The sequence below is a fragment of the Pungitius pungitius genome, chromosome 17 (assembly GCF_949316345.1).
Source record: "Pungitius pungitius chromosome 17, fPunPun2.1, whole genome shotgun sequence".
Lineage (NCBI taxonomy): Eukaryota > Metazoa > Chordata > Actinopteri > Perciformes > Gasterosteidae > Pungitius > Pungitius pungitius.
The window spans coordinates 18,111,519-18,131,757 of NC_084916.1; the positions used below are offsets into that span (position 1 = coordinate 18,111,519).

The 20,239-nt window shown below is 46.2% G+C and overlaps 1 protein-coding gene and 1 long non-coding RNA gene across 2 annotated transcripts in view; one reads left to right on the plus strand and one right to left on the minus strand.

Annotated features, from left to right (window-relative positions):
- Positions 1 to 409: 409 nt before the first annotated feature.
- LOC134107111 (uncharacterized) lies at positions 410 to 2,921 on the minus strand. Its single transcript, XR_009942627.1, has 4 exons — positions 2,650 to 2,921; positions 1,441 to 1,683; positions 1,119 to 1,211; positions 410 to 877 (listed from the first exon to the last, which is right to left on the minus strand). It is a non-coding gene; the product is annotated as an uncharacterized LOC134107111 (long non-coding RNA).
- A 1,305-nt stretch (positions 2,922 to 4,226) lies between these two features.
- The window catches only part of LOC119218929 (semaphorin-6C-like), a 23,884-nt gene continuing 7,871 nt past the window's right edge, over positions 4,227 to 20,239 (plus strand). The window contains exons 1-8 of the mRNA XM_062558659.1: positions 4,227 to 4,391; positions 10,518 to 10,613; positions 16,540 to 16,738; positions 18,852 to 18,966; positions 19,213 to 19,270; positions 19,654 to 19,710; positions 19,871 to 19,972; positions 20,069 to 20,159. Coding sequence (XP_062414643.1) covers positions 16,606 to 16,738; positions 18,852 to 18,966; positions 19,213 to 19,270; positions 19,654 to 19,710; positions 19,871 to 19,972; positions 20,069 to 20,159 — 556 coding nt within the window. The 5' untranslated portion in view covers positions 4,227 to 4,391; positions 10,518 to 10,613; positions 16,540 to 16,605. The remainder of the gene's footprint in view (positions 4,392 to 10,517; positions 10,614 to 16,539; positions 16,739 to 18,851; positions 18,967 to 19,212; positions 19,271 to 19,653; positions 19,711 to 19,870; positions 19,973 to 20,068; positions 20,160 to 20,239) is intronic.

Below are 20,239 nucleotides of genomic sequence, written 5' to 3' on the forward strand. Positions count from 1 at the left end.
CTAACTCTAATAAATTACGTTGATCCGACTCGAGTATATTATAGTGAACCAACTTAATTGCTTATTGCTTAAAGAAAGCAGTTAAATTATGTTGAAATACTTTCCATGATTTCGCTATAGTAATACTAAAAATGTTAGTGTTAACATTTACCCTGAACCACAACTGAAACTAAGTTTTAACAAAATATACAACTGTTTTGGCTGGAAACAAGACAAATGAGAGATGTTGCAATACAACTGTATTTCTCAAAGTAGGCACTGAATAATGTTTTAATGAGCAGCTTCTCTTATAAACATACATATCAAAACCTTTTCTCAACTTTCTATGACACATACACAATTAAAATACATTTTTGAAAGTGCTAACAGTGGTTATTAGTGCAGTCTTGACCTGAACTCTGAAGACTTTGTCTTTGTACAAACATCCCTCTTATCCTCTTACATTCACAACATTCATCTTAAAGACTTATGATTACTTACTTAATGCACTGGTGAACACGCAGGAATACAGAAAATAATAAACACACACAGAAGTGTCTAATCTGCTTTAGCCATCATAATGTGTCTAACGGGATAGCTTTATTTTGAGAGCTTGTCCTTTTATGGATAGTTTGTTTGGGTCTAGTTCCATTATTATTTTCTGCAGAACTTCAAAAGTATACTTGAGCTCTGGAGGGTAGCTCAAGTTGAGAGCATACACAAGCGCAAGCAACATTGACACTGCAAAGGGTACATTTCCCAACTCGCTCAGCACTTCCACCCCCTCCAGAATGACTCCGACTTCATCTGGGTCATCACTGGGCTCCGCTCCTTCTTTTCGAATCACATGGATTGCAAAGACTGTCTCCGCCATAGCTGTTTGACTGCTTTCAATATTCTGTGACAAAACAGTTAACAAAAGCAATTATTTTTCACTTATGTGCATTACATGCCATTTTTATTGCACTATTTTACTGTATAAACAGCTATCAATAACTTCATTCACATTAGGGCTTTCAAAGAATATTCTATATTCAAATATATATTCAAATAGTTGAAAACAACACTAAGAAGTTAAGTTGGGCCAACTTAATCGTATCTGATCTTACCCAAGTAAAGATAAAGGTAAATGAACATACCGTGTATTCCTTCACCGGCTTCTCTGGATCTTCGTTCAAGTAAACACATAGACCTTTGAGGACGCATTCTCGTCTGACGTCAATGCTGGCAGTCTAAGTATGCAGATAAAATAACATTAGGAACACCATCTAAACCAACCATCTTATTAATCACAATGAGTAACCATGCAATATCAGTGTGTAAATTAGTATGTGAACCCTTGGGATCCAGGAGTGTTAGCAACAAGTGCAGACGACCAATAAAGGCAACAAGTAAGTAAACAAAATACAAAAGTTCTACGAGTAGAATAGCCTCTCTTTAACTTTTCCATTGTCATCATACCTGGGTTATGGGTACCATGATGCTCTTGATCTTTCTCCCTTGAACTCCACTTTTCTTGGCATACACCTGGATCAGGTTTTCAGAGTACAGATCCAGCTGGGAGAAGAACTTTGACTGCAAATTGATTGTTGTGATTCTCTTGAATTCCAGGAGACTTGTAGTGGGATGGTGTAGTCAGTGAGGTTGATCCAAGACACACTTTGGGGGATAGCAGACACAGGACACTTTTGCAGTCAGAAATTGCTGCAATAAAGTCAGATAGAACAATCAATTAATATTCATGGGGGTTAAGGCCTCCTAAGTCAGTGACGCGCGAAAACCTCCCGGTTGTTGTGACGCATCAGACCAGTGTGTGCGCGGGGGCCGGGTGGCCAGAGCGGAGCCAGCCCATTGACAGTACTGTACTTTGAAATGTGGAATTAAAATGGAAATGGAAATTTGTCTGGTTTGATCAATCATTATTCTAGATAAACTGCATGCTATACATTTTTATATGTATAAATATATATACAGATCGCTCCAAAATAGCGTTCGCCTCCGGCGGGCCGCGGAGACGCCGCCTTCGGTTTAACTGCGGCGGAACGGCGGCTGGCCGTCCGGGAAACGAAGCGGTTGCCGCTGGCGGTGCGCCGCTAACGTGTTTGCGATTACGTCATACTGTCGCTTCTACTGCCTCTGGAGAACCGCCGATGGTCCGCCGACTCATTGCTATCTTTCTATCTATGAGAGTCGGTAAAACGGCCTGCTATATTTGCCGCGCGCAGCTATTGGCCATGTTCCAAACTAACGTTAGCTAGTAGTATTACTCTTAGTAAATGAAACGTGTGCTTAGTCATTTATTGTCATTCAAATTCAGCAGTAACGTTAGCGCGCTAATGTAACCCTACAAGGAGTATGCTAACGTCATTAAGTCAACGTCAGCTAGTCGTGAACACCTTATAATATATTGCTAAAACGTTAACTCGTCATTAACAATAGCTCACTGTTCACCGTTCACATTGGTATGTTGCAAAAAGGAGTAACGTAACGTTATATAAGCTAACACGACATTGCTAGCCATGCGCATGGGGACTTTACCCTTTTTAAATGTAGTAAAAAATAACACTACATAAAAAATAGCATAAACAGAACAACGAGCTAAGATATGAAGACATTAATGCACGTATAATTGTTTTACATTTAGAAGGATGGTGATGGATTTCTGCTTACCTTTTCCATGTGCGGCCAACGGTGTATCTTCTTAATCTGGTTCTGACGAAGACTGCCTTCGCCTTGGTTTTCGCGGTCATGCCTGGCTACTCGATTGTCTCAGTTAATCGCAACATGAATGGATCTAATAAACGTTACGTTTTTGAAGTTCATGCCAATCCTACATGACTGAATCACGTTCACATTGAAAACATTAATGAATATCGTTCATTCTACATGTTACACATTAGTAAATGTAACAACCAGCCAATATCCTTTTTTTGAGTGTAGCAGACAAGGTTCCACTGATATTATTTGTTTCTTATTATTTGTTGTTATTATTATTATTATTTATAATAACAAATATATATATGGAGCACACACACACACACACACACAGTAATGATGGAGCAGTCTTCATTCATCTTGTCATGTCTTTGTTCAGAAGTAAAGAAATGATCCTTCATGGCCACAATGTGTCACACTGTACGATAATAAAGGTGCTCAAGTTGTTTTATTCTACTTCATAATGGAGAATTATTGACTCAAGAACCTTTAACATAAAGAAAATGAAGAAATATCTAGAGACCTGAAGGAAGACGTCTGCTTAGAAGATGAAATGACTCTCTCTAAAAAACCAAGATGGCTGACAACTAAGAAGTAACAAGTTCCCCCTTGATGATAATCCACAAACCAACTGCTGATGTCACTGTGACTTTTTATCTTTCATGTACTTTTTAAATCTAAACTTTATTGAGTTTATGGTGCATCGCTTCCTGTTTCAGATGTTTATAGACTTTAGCTTCATCTTCCTCCTCACCCTCATCCTCATCTTCATCATTATTCTAATTTGTATCCGCATCTTCATCCTCATCCTCATCTCCATCATCTTCATCCTGATCTTCATCTTCATTTTCATCATTATCTTCCTCCTCACCCTCATCCTCATCTTCCTCCTCAAGAGGAGGAGGGGCAGCAAGGAGGGATTTTCTTTCTCCTCTAATCATCTTTCAGAGGAACAAAGGCTGTTTTTAATCCTTATTTTCTCTCGAGGGAGGAGGAGCTTAATTTGACTTCACATCGACATAATAAGTTTATTACATTAAACACATTCCCTCGAACCTATTTGGATAAACATCAAACTATAAATGGGTTTTACTAAGAAAAATAATGGAAAGTTAATTGGTGGAACTGCTTCTACTTTTGATTGATGTCATATATATATATAGATAAAACGTTTTTCGGTTCATGAATCTTGACCATTCAATGACGTCATATTGGACATTTTGATATTTTAAGACAAGTTAGAGAAGGACTGAATAATCTGGTAATATTAAGACTAATATCAATAACATTATATATTGAAGGGAATATGAGGATATATATTATTTTTATATTAAGAAGAAGATGAAGTAAACATTTTATCTTATTCTCTGATCTTTAATTCTGTTTTATTATTGAAGTATTAGTTGTATTTTTCATTTTCATTGCATTAAACTGGAGAGGGGCGTAGTCAGGCGGTGGCGGTACCGCTCTCTGATTGGCCCTAGGGACCCCTATGTTAATGAGGGGGGCGTGGCCTGCAGCCGGAGATGCTGCGCTACTGAGAGACGCCTCATTGTGCCGCTTCGACCCGGACCGGACTCACCGCGGCGGATTAATACCGGAAGCGGTGCCAGAGGAGGATTCCCCCCCCGGGTGGGTCCCGTTTCTTTGAGGATTACCGGAGCGGGTCACCGGCAGCGCGGGCTCCGCTCGGAGTGGTGAGTTTCTTCCTCTTCTGCTGCCGTTTGCCTGCAGGAGACCTCGCGGCACGCGCCGCCCGCTGACTGCGTGCGCGCGCGCGCGCGGGCGGCGCGTGCGTGCCTGGTGCTTAATGGCTTGGTCTCTAAAGAGTGAGTAAAGAAGCGGGACGCGGGGCAGGAGCTCTGTGTTTATTCTCTGGTTTCAGTTTAGATGGATAGCTGTCAATCACCCGGTCATCAGCACGCGCAGCGACAACAACAAACCGCCAGATATATGAGCGTGTGCGTGCGTGCGCGCGCACGGGTGTAATTTTGTGGAAAAAAAGCTTCAGTAACTCCTGTCACCATCATCATCCTCATGAATCTTATCCTCCTCATCCTCATCACCATCTTATCCTCATCCTCAATAGCCTCATCATCCTCATCACCTTCATCATCATATCCTCAACCTCATCCCCATAATCCAAACCCCCCTCACCATCATCATCTATTCCATATTCATCATCACCATCATCCTCATCACCATGTTCCCCATCATCTAATCTTCATCCTCATGACCATCATCCTTATTATCATCATATCCTCACCCTCATCATCATCAGTAACTGATTGAAACAATGCAGGTCTGATGAAGGTCTGATGACTGATAAGAGTCTAAGGACCGATAGAGGTCTGGAGGACCAATGCGGGTCAGAATACTGATGGGGTCTGTGGATCGAGGGGTATTTAGAGCAGGGGCCCCCAACCACTGGGCTGCGACCCGTGCACACGGCAGTTCGGCCGGACAGAGAGCGCGCGACTACATCGACCCCCCCAGACCCCCCCTGACCCCCCCGACCCCCGTCGGCCGTGTTTATCCGCCTCGCCGTCAAAACCGGTCCTCAAAATATTGTCTAACATCCAAACGGTCCTTGAGGCATAACAGGTAGCACCTCTGGCCCAAAGGATGCTGGTCATCTGGATTTCTGATGCAGGACTAATGGAAGTCTGGAGGACCAACAGAGATCTGAAGAATTCCCTGTGGTCTGCAGGACTCGGTCTGGCCCTTCTGCACCTCCTTTTCTTCACATTTCTCATGGATTTAAAGCTGGTGATTCTCTTGTTCTGAAAGAGAAATGATATTTAAGGATTTGACATCAGGGTCCAGGTTCTGATCCGTGATTAGATCAGAATGTTCCACATAGAAGGAGCAACACTAAACATAAATAGACATGACAGGCATATCTAGGAGCCACGTGGATCCTGGATCCGGTTCTGACCCGATTCTTTGGACCGACTCAGATCTTCATGTCGAGGCCCCTTCGGTCTCTGTCTTCCGTTTCCGTCTTGATTGTTTTGGGTTTCCAGTTAGTAGTTAAGATGGTCTATATTATTATTGATCTTTGTTTAATGAAATGGACAGTACTTTTATCTTAGATCATTATGAATCTAATTAGATCATAAAGTATTGATCCTGGGAACCTGGAGGTCCCATCGCACCGAGGCAGATGATCAGACCCTGATGAGACTCTAATCAGACCATGACCCCGATCGTACCTCGACCGAGGTCTGATGAGACTAATTAGAACCCAATCAACCCCGATGAGACTTTGGTGAGACCTCCATTAGACCACGATTGTAGAGTAGACCCTGACCCGACTCTTATGGGACCAATCAGACCACGAACAGACCTCAAGACCTCAATCCGTGATCCGGATCCTGATCACAGAGTAAACATCTGAGCTGTCCTGAATCAATGCATCATTGACTGGTTGTGAATCTACGAGCGCATTTAGAGGCATAAACCTTTATGAGCCCATGAGTTCAGCGTTTAAACGAGGTTAAAAACACAAATGGGTCGTAAAACGCCCCGACGCCCCTGAACACAGCAGAGGACAAAAAGAGCAGCAGATATTTTCATTGAAGAAGAATTCATCATCTCGTTATGAATCATTTTAAATATTAAAGAACTCAAGGATAGAATAGAATAGAATTCTAACCCTCTCATGATGAAGGCGACAGGAATCCAGATAAGTGCTGGAAAGCTTCAAGTCTACAACTATTACACATAGTAAAATATCAAATGCAACAGACTGAGTACATGAATGCACTCATCCATCCAACGACGGACCAGAGACACCAAACAGCCACCATTCCACCCTGAACCCGCACTGCACAGCACTCGGATCACAGCATCACTCTTCAGGCGGTACTGTGATACACCGCGATATGGATGAATACCCTGCAGCCCTAGCTGGCGCTCCATTGGCTCTGACGTTTCCACAGAGAGGCGGGACTTATAAATCTGAAATAACTGCACCTCAGGTCCTGTGAGGCCTCCACTAAAGCCTCTCTGTACCTTTACTGCAGTGAAGGTCCACACAGCAGGCGACATGCAGCCACTTTGTTCACAACTGCAACAATGTATTCAAAATAAAAATAAGTGGACAAAAGATGTTTTTGGGTTGAATATAGTTTTGACTTCATATATGTACTGTGCATGTATAACACAGGTAGATGAAACCCAGCGTTCTGATTGGTTGAGAGTGAGTCACAGGGTGCATTATTGAGTGATAATGTACAGTAGCTGTTCACATCGTTCCACATCACTGCACTCAGTGTAACACGCTAGATTTTGTCCGACCGTTAGTTGATATTTTAGCTTTCAGCTCGGTGAGGATCGCCGAAAAAAAATCCCCCAAATGATGGTTTTGAGGCAACGTGACTTTTAACAAGCGGACATTAAGGTGACGCCATGATGTGAATGGATGAGGGACCCGATGCTGATTACATGAACGTATGAGACTATCTGTCTCTAAACTGATGACATGTGACACAACGTTTGGTGGCTACAACTATTTTGTGCTGAAAGGCAGATATTTACTTACTGTTTGTAATGTCGCTGGTAACGTGTTATTAAAGCAACAAGGTACTGGAGGCTGTACTTTATCTTTAATAATGTAACAGTAACTACACCCTCCAAAGTACCGCCTCTCCTACCTTATTGCTTTAATATATACAAATATACATGCATATACAACATATTGCACTCTGGGACAATTTAGTGAGCTGTTAATAATCTAAAATAATATAAGTGAATAATCTAAATAGAATGAACATGAATAATCTGAAAAGAATAAACTTTAAAGATCTATTGTAGTATTTAACCTCAGTGTTTGCATGTAAACATTGTGATCTAGTTTCTCCTGTGCGATCCTGACATGGAGGTCAAAGGTCACACGTCTCTTTGTGTGAGAATATAAACCAGGATTACCCCCCCCCCCCCCCGTCTAGACAGCCTCCTCTATTGTTCACTATTGTGAGTTCAGGTGTTGTTGTCTAGATGGTTTCTGCGTGCTTTGTGCAACATGAACCAGGCTGCATGTGTGTGTGTGTGTGTGTGTGTGTGTGTGTGTGTGTGTGTGTTGTGTGTGTGTGTGTGTGTGTGTGTGTGTGTGTGTGTGTGTGTGTGTGTGTGTGTGTGTGTGTGTTGTGCTCGGGGTGCGCTTGGCAACGATGAACCCCGTGTCTCCGGTGGGTGGGCACAAACGGAAAGAATAACGCTTAGATTAGCCTCCAAAACCGCCATCATGTTCCTCTGGAGAGCTGAGCTCTTTGTCCTCATCCTCTGGGGGTGGGGGGGTCTGTGTGTGTGTGTCTGTGTGTGTGTGTGTGTGTTATCTGTCTGCTCTCGCTGCTAATTTGTCGACTCATCTTCTTGATTTTCATCTTTATCTTCCTCCGTCTATATAGGAGGGTTCATCCTGTGACCACACACACAGACACACAGACACACACACACACAGACACACACACAGACACACACACACACAGACACACACACAGACACACAGACACACACACACACAGACACACACACAGACACACACACACAGACACACACACACACAGACACACACACAGACACACACACACACACACACAGACACACAGACACACACACACACAGACACACACACAGACACACACACACACACACACAGCCCGTCCTCTGTGTTAACTTGCAGCAGTGTGTGTGTGTAGATTTTGACATGTTGGCCTAAACAAGCAATCAGGTAATCTGTCTTTCATCGCTCATGCCAACGCTCTTATTGACATCACTGCCTGGGACCGCCTTCCCTCCAGCGGGTCCAGCAATGCATTGTGGGAAGTAGCTCTTCTACTGGAGGAGCCTCTCTGATGCTTCTATTAAGACAAGGCCGTATAACGAGTCAGTCACCTACTGACACAACGAGGGCAGACTGGAGGCACGTGTAGTTCCTCTCAGCAGGTCAGAACCCCCCCCCTCCCCCCCTCCTAAGGGGTAACAGTGCTGCAGCGGGTCTGACAGCCCCCCTGCAGACCTCCTCTCATTGCCCCGAGGAGGCCGCAGAAGGGGACTCTCAGGCTCTGGATTAGCTCCAGTCTGCTGGCCCCCCATGACGGATGAGGGCCGGATTCCATTTAGGGGATTAACCACAGCAGGATTTGGACATTCTTCAGTCCGGAGTCTTCTCGTCCTGACGAGCATTCAATTCATTTTATTTTGTATAGCCCAGAATCAAACATTACAAATTCAAATCAACAATAGGACGTAGAGGAAGAATGTCCTTCAACATGGACAGACTACAGGATGTCAAGTTACAGCAGGAACCATGAAAGAGATGTACAACACATTCAATTCCTGAAATGATTCAAATATGGCAGGTAGTAACCCAGGGAGGGCAGGACCACCGCAGGGACAACCTCCATCAGATAGAACCTCCATCAGATAGAACCACCATCAGATAGAACCTTCATCAGATAGAACCTTCATCAGATAGAACCACCATCAGATAGAACCTTCATCAGATAGAACCTTCATCAGATAGAACCACCATCAGATAGAACCACCATCAGATAGAACCACCATCAGATAGAACCACCATCAGATAGAACCTCCATCAGATAGAACCTTCATCAGATAGAACCACCATCAGATAGAACCACCATCAGATAGAACCACCATCAGATAGAACCTCCATCAGATAGAACCTCCATCAGAGAGAACCACCATCAGATAGAACCTTCATCAGATAGAACCTTCATCAGATAGAACCACCATCAGATAGAACCACCATCAGATAGAACCTCCATCAGATAGAACCACCATCAGATAGAACCACCATCAGATAGAACCTTCATCAGATAGAACCACCATCAGATAGAACCACCATCAGATAGAACCTCCATCAGATAGAACCACCATCAGATAGAACCACCATCAGATAGAACCACCATCAGATAGAACCTCCATCAGATAGAACCTCCATCAGAGAGAACCACCATCAGATAGAACCTTCATCAGATAGAACCTTCATCAGATAGAACCACCATCAGATAGAACCACCATCAGATAGAACCTTCATCAGATAGAACCACCATCAGATAGAACCTCCATCAGATAGAACCACCATCAGATAGAACCACCATCAGATAGAACCACCATCAGAAGAACCTCCATCAGATAGAACCTCCATCAGAGAGAACCACCATCAGATAGAACCTTCATCAGATAGAACCACCATCAGATAGAACCACCATCAGATAGAACCTCCATCAGATAGAACCACCATCAGATAGAACCTCCATCAGAGAGAACCTCCATCAGATAGAACCACCATCAGATAGAACCTCCATCAGATAGAACCTCCATCAGAGAGAACCACCATCAGATAGAACCTTCATCAGATAGAACCACCATCAGATAGAACCACCATCAGATAGAACCTCCATCAGATAGAACCACCATCAGATAGAACCTCCATCAGAGAGAACCTCCATCAGATAGAACCACCATCAGATAGAACCACCATCAGATAGAACCTCCATTCGATGTAAACAGGTGTGTGTGTGTGTGTGTGTGTGTGTCATGCACCCATCCGACCTTCAGTGCGTTCTCGTCTTGAAGCAGCGCTGCAGGGGCTGCTGGGTAATGGCGTGGAGAGTCAGCTGGGACGTTGAATAAATGTTTTTGCAGAACCTCCTCTAGTTGTATTAATCATCTAAGGACCGTTAATGTACATATATGTAATGTATGTTTACAGGGTTGTGAATATATGAAGTATATTATTAATTGATAATAATGACGTCTGCTTCTCGGTTTGTTTGTTTTTCACCTTGTAGAATAACGACTCTTATCCTGTTACTGGATTTGGATTCTTGACGTTCTGATTGGATCTCCGGTGAAGCTGCTTGTGATTGGTCAGACCCGGATTCAAGGTAAGAGTCTCTTGATCCTTTTTTATTCTTAAACGGATTTAAGATGCTTAACACACACACACACACACGCGTGTGTAGTAAATAGTAAATAGTTATGGCTAAATTGGAACAGTCATGATGAGAGCTGTTCTATTCTCTAATGCTAAGGAAAGGAGCCTCAATGCTTCCTTCCTTAGCTCCTTTAGCACTTTAGCATAGGAACCAGTGGACCCTCTTTTACCAAAGGAAAGGAGATAATTACGTCACACAATATATTTAAATAGTGACGTTTCATTGGTTCGTTCAGGAGAAATGACGTGGAAACACACATCATGTGAGCATCACTCATTCATGTTGCAGCCTTGTTAATAAAGTTCATACATGTAAATAACAACATGTCAACATGAACAATTAAGGAATATTATTTCAAAAACATCATATAAATAACAACATGTAAACAAGAATGACTAAACAAAATGTAAATAACAACAAGTAAATCCCCCTGAAGGGATCAGCTTCCTTTGTCTGATGGATGAACACTTAAGCCTCCTGAAAACACCTCGTGCACGCTCCCCACTCGTGCACGAGCATTCATTAATTAGCTTAAGTGGACACCCCCCCCCCCCCCCCCCCTCCTCGCTGTTTCTCCTCAGCTTACAGCGCCGGTCCGCCTTCCTGTCGCTGCGCTTCTCCTCCTCGGAAATGTTTAACCCTTTGAGTGGCTCTGTGGCGAGCCTCCTCCTCCTCTCCCTTTGTTCCTCCCTCCCCTCCTCCTCCTCTCCCTTTGTTCCTCCCTCCCCTCCTCCTCCTCTCCCTTTGTTCCTCCCTCCCCTCCTCCTTCTCTCCCTTCCTTTGTTCCTCCTTCCCCTCTCCTTCTCTCCCTTTGATTCTCCCTCCCCCTCCTCCTCTTCCTCCCTTCCTCCCTCCCTTCCTCCCTCTCTCACATGCACACAGTACCTACTTGTTTCCTCCTTTCTGCTCTCCTACCCTCCTTTTCCTCCTCCCTTTCCCCCATCCTTCCTATTTCATCCCTCTCTTTATCCTCATTTATCCAAGGTTTTATTTATTGCTCTCTTCCATCCTTCCTGATGTAATTCTTTCCTTCCTTCTCCCTGTTTTGTACATCATTTTCTTTTCCTTCTCCTCTTCCTCTCCCTCCTTCTTTTTCCTCATCGTCATGCCCCTCTACCTCTTCGACATTCCCTTCCTCATCCTCTTCCTGTTACTCCTCCTCTTCCCCCTCTTTCTTGGTCCCAGGTGATAGCAGCGGTTGCTATGGAGTTACCAGGTGGTTGCTAGGGGGTCTGGGTCATGTGACTTTGTTTGTGTTGACTCATTGTCAATAATCTGAATGAATCTGTCTGAATATTGATTCAAACAACACACACACAAAAAAACCACACTATATATATTAACATATACAATTAAAATTATTAATTCAATTGTTATAATACTTATTGATATAATTCAGAATGCAATTAATATAATTTTTCTTGTTATTATAATTACCCGGGACAAGCAGAATGTGGAGGCAGGACAGTTAGACATTTCAAACATGGGACAGCGCCATTAACGAGCCGCGCTAACGGAAGCAGACATCAGTGCGCCGCTGCTAGCGAGGCTACTACAGGAACCCCATCAGAGGGCGACTGCTAGCGAAGCTACTACAGGAACCCCATCAGAGGGCGACTGCTAGCGAAGCTACTACAGGAACCCCATCAGAGGGCGACTGCTAGCGACGCTACTACAGGAACCCCATCAGAGGGCGACTGCTAGCGACGCTACTACAGGAACCCAATCAGAGGGCGACTGCTAGCGACGCTACTACAGGAACCCCATCAGAGGGTGACTGCTAGCGAAGCTACTACAGGAACCCCATCAGAGGGCGACTGCTAGCGACGCTTCTACAGGAACCCCATCAGAGGGCGACTGCTAGCGACGCTACTACAGGAACCCAATCAGAGGGTGACTGCTAGCGACGCTACTACAGGAACCCCATCAGAGGGCGACTGCTAGCGAAGCTACTACAGGAACCCCATCAGAGGGCGACTGCTAGCGACGCTACTACAGGAACCCCATCAGAGGGCGACTACTAGCGAAGCTACTACAGGAACCCCATCAGAGGGCGACTACTAGCGAAGCTACTACAGGAACCCCATCAGAGGGCGACTGCTAGCGACGCTACTACAGGAACCCCATCAGAGGGCGACTACTAGCGAAGCTACTACAGGAACCCCATCAGAGGGCGACTACTAGCGACGCTACTACAGGAACCCCATCAGAGGGCGACTACTAGCGAAGCTACTACAGGAACCCCATTAGAGGGCGACTGCTAGCGACGCTACTACAGGAACCCCATCAGAGGGCGACTGCTAGCGACGCTACTACAGGAACCCCATCAGAGGGCGACTGCTAGCGACGCTACTACAGGAACCCCATCAGAGGGCGACTGCTAGCGACGCTACTACAGGAACCCAATCAGAGGGTGACTGCTAGCGACGCTACTACAGGAACCCCATCAGAGGGCGACTGCTAGCGAAGCTACTACAGGAACCCCATCAGAGGGCGACTGCTAGCGACGCTACTACAGGAACCCAATCAGAGGGCGACTGCTAGCGACGCTACTACAGGAACCCCATCAGAGGGCGACTACTAGCGAAGCTACTACAGGAACCCCATCAGAGGGCGACTACTAGCGACGCTACTACAGGAACCCCATCAGAGGGCGACTACTAGCGAAGCTACTACAGGAACCCCATTAGAGGGCGACTGCTAGCGACGCTACTACAGGAACCCCATCAGAGGGCGACTGCTAGCGACGCTACTACAGGAACCCCATCAGAGGGCGACTGCTAGCGAAGCTACTACAGGAACCCCATCAGAGGGCGACTGCTAGCGAAGCTACTACAGGAACCCCATCAGAGGGCGACTGCTAGCGACGCTACTACAGGAACCCAATCAGAGGGCGACTGCTAGCGACGCTACTACAGGAACCCCATCAGAGGGCGACTGCTAGCGACGCTACTACAGGAACCCCATCAGAGGGCGACTACTAGCGAAGCTACTACAGGAACCCCATTAGAGGGCGACTGCTAGCGAAGCTACTACAGGAACCCCATCAGAGGGCGACTGCTAGCGACGCTACTACAGGAACCCCATTAGATGGCGACTGCTAGCGAAGCTACTACAGGAACCCCATCAGAGGGCGACTGCTAGCGACGCTACTACAGGAACCCCATCAGAGGGCGACTGCTAGCGACGCTACTACAGGAACCCCATCAGAGGGCGACTGCTAGCGAAGCTACTACAGGAACCCCATCAGAGGGCGACTACTAGCGACGCTACTACAGGAACCCCATCAGAGGGCGACTACTAGCGACGCTACTACAGGAACCCCATCAGAGGGTGACTACTAGCGAAGCTACTACAGGAACCCCATCAGAGGGCGACTGCTAGCGAAGCTAGTGAAGGACACACACACACAATTCATTAACTCTTCAATGGGGAAAAAAGGGAAGAAACCTCTGTGAGGACTTAGGAGAAGGGATCCCTCTCCCGGGTAAATGAAGGACACTCAACACACACACACACACATCACGCTCTGATGAAGTGAGTGTGTTGAGTGTCCTTCATTTACCCAGCATTCATTTGGAGCAGCCATGGGGGATTGTGGGTAGATGTGATCGGTGCTTATCTGATTCAAAAGCTGGAGAGGGCATTAAAACACACAGTCAGTGTGTGTGTGTGTTTTAATGCTTAGTGTGTGAGACCTGCTGAGTCCTCACATCTCAGGTAATCTGATTACCTGCAGCTTTAGCCTGAGGGCCGTCGTCTTATCTCTGTCTTATCCCTTCATCCTCCTCTTCCTCTTCCTCCTCTCCATCTTTCTCTTCCACTCGTCTTCCTCTTCCTCCTCCTCTTTCTCACCATTAATCCTCTCTTGTTTCTGCATTAAGAGCTGCAAGAGACCTGTTAACACACTGCCACAAAGTACACTCTGTGTGTGTGTGTGCGTGTGTGTGTGTGTGTGTGTGTGTGTGTGTGTGCGTGTGTGTGTGCGTGCGTGCGTGCGTGCGTGTGTGTGTGTGTGTGTGTGAATAGATCACGTCTACAAGGTGAAGAGGAACTATGAGCGTTTTACAGATATCTGATTATTTTGATATCATTTAATGCTTTGATGAAAAGGAGGACAAACAGCTGATTCAGCTCATTCTATTAACAGCTGTTTTCACCCATCACTTCAAAGGACATGGATGGTGTTTATTCATCATGCAATAAACATCTGGATGTGTTCACATTAATAAAACAATAACAATACAGTACCGTAACTGAGTTCAGTGACCTTTACTTTGTAGGAGACACATCCTGTTTCCTCACGTTGTGGCTAAGGTCAGATATCCTGTGATGTCATCGCTCTGAGGGCGGTTTCTAGGACCTGGATGCTCTAGATGTTCCTCCTCACGAAGACATGCACCCAGGTCTCCTGTGTCGTCTTTCCCCTCGTCCTTCTGTCCCCTTGTCTGTCATCACCATGTCTCACTAACGTTGGTCCGTCTCTCCCCTCTGTCTCTTGTCCCCCCATTTCCCTAAAAATAACTTCCGGCTGGTTGTCTTAGAGAGACGTAATTGGCCAGGGTGGATGAGGGGGGGTCTCCATGGTAACCAGAATCCACGGAGCGGCGCGGGGACAGGACTTTGTGCCCCTTTAATGATGAAGACTTATAATCAATAAATAAATAGAGGATGCGGAAGTTTTTTAAATGCATTAAAATACAGAAGGTTCATGAAAAATGTCCATATTTTTAAATATAGTAAAAATGTAGTTCAATGGGAAAAAAATTAAAGATGAAAATATTTTAGGAATTGAATTAATAAACACGAAAAAAGAAAAAAAAATATGTGTAGGAAATAATGTGTTAAATGTGATGTCTCTGACATCATTAATGATTCATCCTAATGAAACACAGTCATGGTGGAGAGGTTGAAGTGCACAATCACACACTCATACGTACACACACTGGCATGCACACACTCACACACTCACATCATCCTGCAGACTCATTACAGACATATTGTATTACAACGTGACATATGGTTAAAACACATACATACTCTTCTGAGCCCATAAACCCAAAACACACACTCACACGCACACGCACACACACACGCACACTCACACACACACACACACACACACACACACACACACAGAGCAGATAATCCTGTATAATCCGTTAACAGTCTGAGGTCTAGCGAGCCACAGCATGACTTCCTGTCTCATGGGTGGACCTCCCTTCTTCTTCTGTGGTGTCCCGTTGTCTGAGACAAAGTCAAAGAGCTCGACCGTAGCACCTTGGTCACTCTCACCTATGATGTCATCGGATGGTTCATGCTTTAGTCTTCTTCTTCTGCTGCTGTCAGGCAGTCCTGACAGGAGAAGACGATTTAACGTTAGCGGTGTCCCAGCACATTGATCTCCATAGCAACCGTGTGACTTTAGGATGGTCAAGTGCACATTGTTTATTAAAAACGGGGCGGAGACAAAGGAGCCCTCTCACTATCCCCCCCTCTCACTATCCCCCCCTCTCCCTGTCCCCCTCTCTCACTATCACCACGACAACTGTAGCTGACGTAGAGTTACCGCAGCCATCAATAGATATTGGTAATAGTTCGTTGTTATTTCTCTGTCCCTCTGTGTGTTTTAGTAGTCACAGTCGACGGGGGGGGTGCAGTCGGCATCAACCGTAACACGCCATGGCTAATGCTAATGCTAATGGTAATCCATATAATTGATCACAGGCTTTGCCTTGTGACTCGGCAGGTTAATACAGAGCTAACTGCCGAGCTAAATGCTAATCCCTCACAAGATATAGCTGGAGACACACACACACACACATGTATTGTGATATTTCCTCCTTAATGTCCCTCTCTCTGTCTCTCCTCATAGCCAACACCCCACCATGACCTGCTGACATCATCAAGCCACGCCCCCCGCCCTCTCAGCCTTTCAAAAATGGGGTTGACCAACTGGCTGTCGCCCTGGCGGCCGCTTCTTCTGGTCCTGACTTCCTGCTTCCTGTCTGAGTCGGCCTCGACCACGCACTTCCCCAAAGACCTGGAGCCCATCAACAAGATCACATCGGAGCGTGAGTCATTTACCCATAGACTTCTATAGGACAGAGGAGTCACCCCCTGGTGGTCACTAGGGAGGGGTAGTCATTTACCCATAGACTTCTATAGGACAGAGGAGTCACCCCCTGGTGGTCACTAGGGAGGGGTAGTCATTTACTCATAGACTTCTATAGGACAGAGGAGTCACCCCCTGGTGGTCACTAGGGAGAGGTAGTCATTTACTCATAGACTTCTATAGGACAGAGGAGTCACCCCCTGGTGGTCACTAGGGAGAGGTAGTCATCTACTCATAGACCTCTATAGGACAGAGGAGTCACCCCCTGGTGGTCACTAGGGAGGGGTAGTCATTTACTCATAGACTTCTATAGGACAGAGGAGTCACCCCCTGGTGGTCACTAGGGAGAGGTAGTCATCTACTTATAGACCTCTATAGGACAGAGGAGTCACCCCCTGGTGGTCACTAGGGAGGGGTAGTCATTTACTCATAGACTTCTATAGGACAGAGGAGTCACCCCCTGGTGGTCACTAGGGAGGGGTAGTCATTTACTCATAGACTTCTATAGGACAGAGGAGTCACCCCCTGGTGGTCACTAGGGAGGGGTAGTCATTTACTCATAGACTTCTATAGGACAGAGGAGTCACCCCCTGGTGGTCACTAGGGAGGGGTAGTCATCTACTCATAGACTTCTATAGGACAGAGGAGTCACCCCCTGGTGGTCACTAGATAGGCGTAGTCATCTACTCATAGACTTCTATAGGACAGAGGAGTCACCCCCTGGTGGTCACTAGGGAGGGGTAGTCATTTACCCATAGACTTCTATAGGACAGAGGAGTCACCCCCTGGTGGTCACTAGATAGGCGTAGTCATCTACTCATAGACCTCTATAGGACAGAGGAGTCACCCCCTGGTGGTCACTAGGGAGAGGTAGTCATTTACCCATAGACTTCTATAGGACAGAGGAGTCACCCCCTGGTGGTCACTAGATAGGCGTAGTCATCTACTCATAGACCTCTATAGGACAGAGGAGTCACCCCCTGGTGGTCACTAGGGAGGGGTAGTCATCTACTCATAGACTTCTATAGGACAGAGGAGTCACCCCCTGGTGGTCACTAGATAGGCGTAGTCATCTACTCATAGACTTCTATAGGACAGAGGAGTCACCCCCTGGTGGTCACTAGGGAGGGGTAGTCATCTACTCATAGACTTCTATAGGACAGAGGAGTCACCCCCTGGTGGTCACTAGGGAGGGGTAGTCATTTACTCATAGACTTCTATAGGACAGAGGAGTCACCCCCTGGTGGTCACTAGGGAGGGGTAGTCATTTACTCATAGACTTCTATAGGACAGAGGAGTCACCCCCTGGTGGTCACTAGGGAGGGGTAGTCATCTACTCATAGACTTCTATAGGACAGAGGAGTCACCCCCTGGTGGTCACTAGATAGGCGTAGTCATCTACTCATAGACTTCTATAGGACAGAGGAGTCACCCCCTGGTGGTCACTAGGGAGGGGTAGTCATTTACCCATAGACTTCTATAGGACAGAGGAGTCACCCCCTGGTGGTCACTAGATAGGCGTAGTCATCTACTCATAGACCTCTATAGGACAGAGGAGTCACCCCCTGGTGGTCACTAGGGAGAGGTAGTCATTTACCCATAGACTTCTATAGGACAGAGGAGTCACCCCCTGGTGGTCACTAGATAGGCGTAGTCATCTACCCATAGACTTCTATAGGACAGAGGAGTCACCCCCTGGTGGTCACTAGATAGGCGTAGTCATCTACTCATAGACCTCTATAGGACAGAGGAGTCACCCCCTGGTGGTCACTAGGGAGGGGTAGTCATCTACTCATAGACTTCTATAGGACAGAGGAGTCACCCCCTGGTGGTCACTAGATAGGCGTAGTCATCTACTCATAGACCTCTATAGGACAGAGGAGTCACCCCCTGGTGGTCACTAGGGAGGGGTAGTCATCTACTCATAGACTTCTATAGGACAGAGGAGTCACCCCCTGGTGGTCACTAGGGAGGGGTAGTCATCTACTCATAGACTTCTATAGGACAGAGGAGTCACCCCCTGGTGGTCACTAGGGAGAGGTAGTCATTTATTTGTCCCTCTCTCTCTGCAGAGTCCCACCTGTTTCCAGGCTTTCAGGGTCTGCTTCAGGACAACGACACTCTGCGTCTTGGTCTGGACTTCCAGAGACTGTTACGCATCAACCACATGTTGTACATCGCCGCCAGGTCAGTCCACACAAACACAAACACAAACACACACACAAACACAAACACACACACACAGATCTCCCAGGTTCATCTCACATTTAGATGTTTAAATATAACAGAATTGTTTGTATCAGCCGGAAGTTATTTTATCTTAATCAAACTTAATGATCTATAACTTAATGTTTAAATATAGACAAACATCAGCATTAGTGGAACTAAATAACTTTTTCTGTTTTTCTTCTCGACTTGCTGCTCTGGACTCAGGGACCACGTGTTCGCAGTGAACCTCACCACGGCTTCGGAGAACTTCATCCCTCAGCTGGTGAGTAAAGCAGACTGAAGAACGTGCTGGACCTCTGGACCACAGAGGAACCCTGACGTGATGTTTGAGACCACGGCTCGTTGGTTCCAGGTGTTTAGGCGTGAAGGTGGCCAGGTGGAGATCTCGTCCATGTTTGAGCGTGTCCTAGTTAGCTGGTTAGCCAGGCATGCTGACGGCCTTCACGGGGTCAAATGGTTGCTGACTTATCATCCGTGGGTTGAGAAGCATGGAGTCCATAAGACACTCCCTTGTCTCATGGTTTATTACTATGACTGTGGACAACCAGGGGTCACACAAGAGCCCCCCCCTGTGAAATATGAGACCCTGAGGCCACACGTGAGCTCCCCCTATAGAGTGAGACCTTAATGCTTCTTGTCTTCCAGAAGCTGACGTGGAGGTCCACGGACGTCAGCAAGTGCACCGTCAGAGGGAAGAACAGCGTGAGTTCAGTATCATTATATTATTGTTTATTTTGATCAATAACCATCAGAGCTAAAGACAGAGTGAGAAAGCGTCTGTTGTGTCTGTGAAGTGTGTGAAGACGCTTCAGAGTCACTTGTCTCACGATGAGTGTCCTCGCGTCCCCGTCCCGCTCATTAGGACGAGTGCTACAACTACGTCAAAGTTCTGGTTCCGCGTAACGACGAGACGCTGTTCGCCTGCGGGACCAACGCCTTGAACCCCACCTGCCGCAACTACAAGGTGAGCTCCTCCACAGCGAGGATGACGTAATGCTGTGACGATTGTCCCTTCAAAATAAAAGCAGATGGAGAAACAAACGTTCCCCCCCCCCCCCAGATGAGGTCTCTGCAGCAGGTCGGGGAGGACGTGGTGGGTCAGGCTCGCTGTCCCTTCGAGTCGGGGCAGTCCAACGTGGGACTGTTCGCTGGTGAGTTCTACTCTTAACCAAAACCAGACCCCTTACAAAGTAAAAGCATGGGAGTAACTTCAGAGTAAAAGTATTGGCCA